The sequence below is a fragment of the Betta splendens genome, chromosome 10 (genome assembly GCF_900634795.4).
Source record: "Betta splendens chromosome 10, fBetSpl5.4, whole genome shotgun sequence".
In the NCBI taxonomy this organism is placed as follows: Eukaryota; Metazoa; Chordata; class Actinopteri; order Anabantiformes; family Osphronemidae; genus Betta; species Betta splendens.
This window is the reverse complement of record NC_040890.2, coordinates 10,399,256-10,407,025: the sequence shown is the minus strand read 5'-3', so window position 1 is coordinate 10,407,025 and position 7,770 is coordinate 10,399,256. Positions and strand designations below refer to the sequence as shown.

At 41.4% G+C, this 7,770-nt stretch overlaps 2 protein-coding genes across 4 annotated transcripts; one reads left to right on the top strand and one right to left on the bottom strand.

The window, feature by feature from the left end:
* Window positions 1-122: 122 nt before the first annotated feature.
* Window positions 123-1,253, bottom strand: tmem126a (transmembrane protein 126A). Its single transcript, XM_029164722.3, has one exon. It carries the CDS (start codon window positions 1,109-1,111, stop codon window positions 494-496), a length of 618 nt encoding a protein of 205 aa, XP_029020555.1. The 5' UTR covers window positions 1,112-1,253; the 3' UTR covers window positions 123-493.
* A 409-nt stretch (window positions 1,254-1,662) lies between these two features.
* On the top strand, window positions 1,663-7,517 carry clk4a (CDC-like kinase 4a). 3 transcript variants are annotated; one of them, XM_029164718.3, is made up of 13 exons: window positions 1,663-1,819; window positions 2,479-2,630; window positions 3,907-4,147; window positions 4,767-4,869; window positions 5,160-5,226; window positions 5,336-5,452; window positions 5,570-5,736; window positions 5,822-5,916; window positions 6,001-6,130; window positions 6,205-6,287; window positions 6,372-6,451; window positions 6,575-6,665; window positions 6,793-7,517. In XM_029164718.3, exons 2-13 carry the CDS (start codon window positions 2,479-2,481, stop codon window positions 7,009-7,011), a joined length of 1,545 nt encoding a protein of 514 aa, XP_029020551.1. In that variant the 5' UTR covers window positions 1,663-1,819; the 3' UTR covers window positions 7,012-7,517. The 3 variants fall into 3 exon arrangements, with proteins under 3 accessions (XP_029020551.1, XP_029020550.1, XP_040928680.1); XM_029164717.3 differs by having other exon boundaries at window positions 2,479-2,639; XM_041072746.2 differs by lacking the exons at window positions 1,663-1,819; window positions 2,479-2,630; window positions 4,767-4,869 and having other exon boundaries at window positions 4,007-4,147.
* Window positions 7,518-7,770: the final 253 nt, after the last annotated feature.

Here is a 7,770-nt window from a genome sequence, read left to right as displayed (position 1 = left end):
ATTCTAATTACTGCAATTACTCGTTGGAATTTTTAATAACGCATTTATCAGCAGTTAAGATGTTGAGTGCATTCAGAGCTTTCTATGGTTATTGAGACCCGACACATACTTTCAACATGCAACTGGTTCTTAAAACCCCTTTAATAAAGGTAGACCATGCTTAAACAAATGCCTGCTGTTGAGTCTGTTTATGCTGGGTTCGACTGCATTACTTTTATGTACATTTCTATTTTAAATATACATTTAGGCAGTCTGCATTTAATACTACGCGCATAATTAGACGGGAGTTAGAATTCGACAAATACATAAGCAGACAACACTGCCATCTAGCGGTGTGACGCACATCCCTAAAAGAACCAGACTTTCAAAGAAAAACAGAATTTTGGAGTCAGATTTTACATACCAGCTGTTTAGACACATATATCTTTGTAACTCTGGAAAAATCTCAAACATAATCCAGGCATAATCAATACAAACGTGTTTATTTTGAAGTTCAGTCTTCAACGTGCTCTTCTCCTGGGCCAAATGTTATCTCAGCGAGTTTGGTGTAGGTTTCAAAGTGCCTCCTGCTCAAGTAGGTGCCGAAAAGGGCCTGCAGCAGAAACACCGCCCTCATCTTCCTCAGGACCGGTCTGGAGATGTCCACCCAGTACCGGAGCATGTTGCCCTTCTCCGGCATCGGGGCTGTGCTGTACCTGGATGCGAGGCCTACGTTCATGGGTAAGGCCAGGAGGATGGGGTACACGGCGCCACCGACCACGCCAACAAGGGCACCCCGCATCAGCACGCACGTAGGACAGTTGAGGTCTCCGGCCAAAAGGGGGCTGGACACCGTTGCGGTATACAGCGCAACTGTTGTCAGAAAAGGCAGCGCGGCCATCGGCAGGCTGGAGGTGATCCGCGCCTGAGACACGTTCAAGACTCTGCGATAGAAGCTGTTGGCTATCAGCCCGGCGATACCGGCGTTTCCCGCCAAATAAAAGCCTCCATACGCGAAGAGCTTCTTGTCAATGTCAGGCAGTCTGTCGAAATTCTCCAATAACATTTCACTGATCACCGCTCTGCTGAGCGCCTTTCCCGAGACGCTATCCTTCCGAATGTTTTCCGACATCTTCAAAAGTTATTTTCAATGCGAGATAGTCCACTGTTTTAGGTTCTGTTCATAAATCGGACAAATTGAATGTCACATTTAGGTAAAATGGACAGGGCGCAGACATGTCCTTCCCACAATTCAAAGCACATGCTTCACAGGGTTATTATGCCCTCCTTACGACTGTCAGGCAGGGGTGTGTTACACGTCTGTTGTTAAAAAGCACCTTGAACTTCGTTAAAAAATAATTATTTAAACATTTGCTGACATGACATTATATACAAAGGTTTTCTTTAAAATGTTGAGGTGAGGGAGGTTTGTTGGAAATTGATTTTGATTTTCATTCATTCAACTTGCTTAGTGTAACAACCTTTGATTGGGTCGACGATATGATACCAAAAAATCCTCACTACTAATGGCGAGGGGATACTCTGTATTAAATCTGCAGCGGGAACAACATGTGTTCGCCGGCATTTACGCTTCAAGCTGGAGAAGGCTGGGTCCTGGAACCTGCAAGACAGAGGCGAAGACAGTAAAATCCCAATTTAAAAAGCGTGGGCGTGGTTATTTAGTGTTGCGTCATGGAATTTGCTGGAGAACATTCTATCGGATTTAGGGTAGGTCGCCATCTTTGGAGACGACAAGACGGACAGAGGTTTTGCTTTCAGTGTATTTGTTCATATTTTTCACATAATCGATCCGTTCAAACCTGATAATTATTCCAAAAAGGTAAGCCTGAATCTTAAAGTGACAGCCTAAACGATTTTTTTACGGTTTGCAGTTTGGTATATTTTCGTAATTTTCGTTTTTTATTTCGATTACGCAATCGCGACCGATGCCTGCCTTTTAGTTGTGGCTCGTTGGGAAACAACGAGTCGCATATCGCACATTATTATCTGGAAAACCAGGCCGTTTCGCATTGTAACGTGTGCATTTCTTGTAAAATAGGTAATTTTAGTCTAACCGTGCTACCTTTTCCTAAGGCTTCTGTAATGTGTATGTTGACTGGGTGGTAACGTTTGCCTGGTGGCTGGGCCCAACGGGCCTTTAGTTGAACCCAAGATAGTTGGTTTATTTTTGACCGACGGATTTTTTTATGTTTCATCTAAATGCATTTGACCAAATTAAATCAATCATCCGACCAGTATAACGTATTTAAATGGAAATTTCGCCCATAGAAATGCAACGATGGGTGTTTTACCCAGTAGTGGTTGGTAAACAGGCCTGACGCCATCGTGCCTTATGTAACCGCTGTCAACACGTCGTTTAACTTTGCAGCGAGAGCAGGTAGAAATCGGCGCAAAGCGCCGCAGCAGGTACCAGAGGTCGGGGTGTACGCGATTTAACGTTTACGATGACGCCAGACTATTTTTTTTCCCGTCTTTTAGATGCGCCACTCGAAGCGAATGCGCTCCCCCGGTGTGTGGCTCGACGAGTACAGCTGGGAGGAGAGGATGGAGTGTCGCAAACGCAGGAAGAGGGAGTCGCACAGCAGCGAGCGAGAGAACCGGTCCAGGAGAGTTCAACGTCACCACAACATGTATGACGGGTAAATGTCTTTCCGTATTATTATTCCGTCTTATTTTTATTCAGCCTGCCGTTGTTGAGTCGCCATTTTTTTTGGTTTTGCGAGACTAACGTTGTATCTTGTCTCTCACAGTACAGCGACCAGTATTTGTTCCACCGGTACATTCTATTACCCACAATGCATTGCAATGGCCATTATTATGGCGTTTTAAGTACAGAATTTCAAACAAAAAATAATAAAAACAACTCCATCATTTCAAAGATTTCATTAGTGGTGACAGTTATGCAACTAACAATAATTTAAATATAGTCAGGTTCAGAGATGCATGCATTCACATTGGAGAACAACATAAATGCTTTTATTTAACCATTTGGTCCTTTAAAAATGATTTAATTTGCAGTTTAATTTTTTATAGTAGTTATGTGCACTTTTTATCTATTGCATTTATTTTGTTTCTTGGAAATAGATTGTAGCCCATGGGGTTACATTAGGTGTTTTCATATCTATTTTAATTTTGTAGAGAGGCAGACTTCTTCTTGGAGATAACTGACACCACCATGGTGCTAAGGCGCTAGCAGTTTTAGTCTTTTTTTAGACTCTTGGGGTCAAACGTCACTGGGTGGGTGTGCTCGGGGGAAAAAAATGGGATTATTTTGTGCAAGCTCAGCCTTATTCAGAAAATACTAGGATTTTTAATCACAAGACCCATAAAACAACCTCGGTTCAGAACACAGACTTTTTTTTGAAAGAACAAGTGTTTTTAAAGTTTTATGTTGCCGCAATTTGTACTGTCAAATGGTACCAAGTAGGTTAAGTTCTGGCATACCAAGATAGGCAGGCGTAAAATCACATATTGTATTACGCTTCATCAGGCTGTGCTGAAAAGGTTTCAGCAACTCTCTGCCTCATACATCAACCCTGCCAATATGGCTGTATGTCAAGGGGCATAGGTTTTTAGAGGCACATTATTTGGATTGCCAAATGGACAGCTGTATAAACATTAAATATGAATTGTGTCCTTCTACGCATCTTGCAAGCTGCTAGTCTGTTAATATAACACTTTCTGTAATGCATCGTCATTGAACAAGATGATGCATTTGGTGGATGTTAAATCAGCAGGTTGCTAATTACAAATGTTACATAAAAGGCTCAGGAGATAAGGTGTCAGGCAATAGGCGGACCATTAGCACCAGCCTTCTTTTTGAGGCTTGACTTGATCAGGCTATTCCTGATCTGACCTACTCAATCTAGTTCTTGTTTCTAATCTGTGTGTTTTGTTTGACTGCAGGCACTATCTGGAGAACCGCAGTTTGAACCAGAGGCTGGACCCACGGGAAGGACAAACCCGCGACCATAGTTTGGACATGACCTGTGAGGATGACAGTCGTGACGGCACCTGTAAAGAAAGAGACCATGATTGGCACCATTACAGCAAGTCATCAGGACGTAGTGGTCGAAGCCGGCGAAGCAGCCGCAGACACAGAGATGGAAAACACATGCGTAGCCACTTGCGGCACAGGTCCTCATCGGTACGAGAACACCTGTCACACTTTTTTTTCCTCTCTCACCTTTCAATAGCAACAAATCAAATGGGTGTTTAGCCAATGCTTAACACCTTTCTTTGTCTTTCTATATCTGTGTGTCCTATTCCTCATTGTTAAGCATGATTTTTTTGTAATGTCAAGTATAAGACTTTGGGGTTCAGGTGACTGTTTTATAGATTTGCACGAAAACAGTGTACCCAGTATTTGTGCTGAAATTTTGTGGGAAGTTATGGGACATGATAGTAAAGAGTTACAAAGAAGTAAATATAGAACAACTGTCATCAAACAAGTTCAGTTTTTTCTGTACTACTGTGAGAAAGTCTCTCATCTGAAAATCTTGTTGCCATGTTTTTCTTCTGTAATACACACTATGTGGTGGCTGGCGCCCAATTTCTCTGACGGGGCTGAATTTGAATTTGCTGCTCCGTCCTTCCGTCCATTCGCCTGGCGGTTACTGAACGGGCCGAATCTATCCACCCCTACACCTCCCCCCCTTGGCCTGGTTGAATGAATGACGATGTCGCGTTGTGGTGGCCTGGTGCTGGCTGGCTGGCTGACTGATGGGTTATTGATGTGATGGCGGATTGCTGCGGTTCCGGTGCAGAGGAGGAGCCATCACCGCAGGAGCAGGAAAAGATCCAGGAGTTTTGAGGATGATGGCGAGGGTCACCTCATCTATCACAGTGGAGACATGCTGAGAGCGAGATGTATAGAACATATACCTTTTTTTTCTACTGTTGTTCACACTTTGTCTCTCTCACTCTCTTGTCTGGTTTTTATTTCCAAACATTAATATAGATTCTCATGTATTTGGGCAAATAGTCTTAATTTTATGTGTTTGTAAAATATTTAGCATTGAGTTATATATCAGTGTTGTGCAGTTTTTTTATAGTAGTGTAGCTAAATTGAGCCAAGTAACATCAGGCAGTGAACAAACAAGGATGTGATTTACTTTTTCAATGTTGTGCTGCTAACTTCAACTTTCTATTTTCTGTAGATGAGATTGTGTGTACTCTAGGAGAGGGTGCCTTTGGGAAGGTTGTTGAATGCATTGATCATTCAAAGTAAGTAAAATGTTGAAGTGTTACACAAGTAAAGTTTTACTTGTATAAAAAATATTTTTATATTCTTAATGCCTCATTAAATGATAACATGTGTATTGTGTGTTTACAGTGATGGAGCTCGAGTGGCTCTGAAGATCATAAAAAACATAGATCGCTACCGTGATGCAGCTATGTCTGAGGTACAGGTGCTTAAGCAGCTCGGCTCCCTCGACTCAGACATGCGATAGTAAGTTCATTATACCTTTTGTTACCAAAGCTGCCTCAGCTTGTACTTGTCATATACTTAATAATAATCTGCCGCACAGGAAACTTACTTAGTTGTTGTGTCTTTTTCTCACTTCAGTGCTTGTGTACAAATGCTGGACTGGTTTGATTACCACGGCCACATTTGTATTGCTTTTGAGCTGCTTGGCCTCAGTACTTATGATTTTCTGAAGGAGAACAATTTCCAGCCTTTTCCTATTGAACACATCAGGCACATGGCATACCAGATAATTCGAGCTGTTCAATGTAAGTATATATTAGACGCGTGCAGTGTCACTGGAGGATGTTTTGAAAATATCTTCTTAATTTAAAATGTGATACTGTTTTTCAGTTCTGCATAAAAACAAGCTGACTCACACAGACCTGAAGCCTGAGAATATTCTCTTCATTAATTCAGAATATGATTTGGAGTACAATCCTGCCATGGTACGTATCATTATGGTATATTTTGTTAAAGTAGTAGAAGCATTCAAAATCAAGAGATGTGAGCAATGTTCGTTCTTTCATTAGAAACAAGATGAAAGAACATTGAGGAATCCAGATGTGAAAATTGTGGACTTTGGCAACGCCACATACGAACATGAGCACCACACCTCAGTAGTGTCGACACGTCACTACCGTGCTCCTGAAGTCATTTTAGGTAAGTGGGACCTTACTGTGGTGGAACTATCAACATATTCTATTACTTGTTATTAATTCACTTGCCTCTAACAGATCTGGGCTGGGACCATTCCTGTGATGTCTGGAGTATCGGCTGTATACTCATTGAGTACTACCTTGGCACTACACTTTTCCAGGTAGGTGGTGGTGTAGATCATACTGTCCCTCTTAATACTCATAACACTTGTCATAGCATTTATTACCTTTTACTCTCCTTTAAGACACATGACAGTAAAGAGCACCTTGCTATGATGGAGAGAGTCCTGGGCCCCATTCCCACAGACCTCCTACAGAAAACCAAGTAAGGGCACCTTGGACATACTAATACACCTAAACCATTATATTGTATATCTTAATCTAGAATTATTTGATATATTTAACACAGTTGGTATGATCAGCCCATTGAATTATAATTGTTGTATAGGAAACGAAGGTATGTTCATCGATGCAAATTAGACTGGGATGCACACAGCTCATCTGGGAGATATGTAAGAAAACACTGCAAACCCCTGAAGGTAAGAGAATTAAAGACAGAAATTTCTTCCATTTTTGTGTTGCTGTATAAATTTGGTCATTCAACATGGAGGCATCCTCAAATATGGACTTTATTAATCAACAAATGTCCTTTTTATTGCCTATCAGAATTACATGGTGTCAAAGAGTGAAGACCACCTGAGGCTGTTTGATCTGATACAGAAGATGATGGAGTATAACCCCGCTAAGCGTCTCAGTCTGGAGCAGGCTCTCAGACACCCATTCTTCGCTTGCTATTACAAGAGCGTCAGTAAAGGTAGTAGAAGCAGCAGCAAAAGTAGTAGCAGAAGCAGCAGCAGCAGCAGCAGTGGCAGCAAGAAAGACTGAAGGGCTGAACTTCTGACCTGAGTCCTGACCATGGATCCCTTCGTCACTGCGACCCTCATCGTGGTGGTTCACCCTCTGCTGCCTCTCCAGGAGAGTTGTAGTTTAAATGACTGTATCAGTCCACTGCTCTGCTTTGTCTGCTCCGTAAGCCATCCTACTCATCTGTGGAATGTTTCGATGTAATGAGTCACTCCCTTAGGTTTCTATTTATTTGCTATTGTAATTTAAACAGTAGTTTAAAAAATGTATACTGATGAAACTGATTTGTTTTATTTAGTCTTTTCTATTCATGTTCTATTCTTGCATTGTGAGGATGGTGACAAATTGAGAAATGCTTTACTGATCAAGAGTCTTCACAGTAATTTATGCAGTCTTGTACATGTGGAAACATTTCACTGGCAGAAAATACTTGTACATAGAATTTGTTGTAACATTTGTTTTTCCATTAGCTATGTAATCTTTGCCATACCGTGTACATTTTCTCAATAAACCAATAGACAACAGAATTGAGTTTTATTCCATAGACGTATTCACACCAGCGGTGTTGAATCACGCTGCACTAGCTGTGTCCAACCACAGGGTGGCAGTAAATGTCAGTACTGCTCATTTGTCACTCTAGGACATGGTAAATAAAACATCGGTCTATTTAGGTGTAGTACCACTGCTTTGTACTCTGATATCATTTTGCAAAAATAATTAAATATGGTGCATTTAACTGTTACAATCTCAAACCAATATCATTTAAGTTGGAGAAAATGT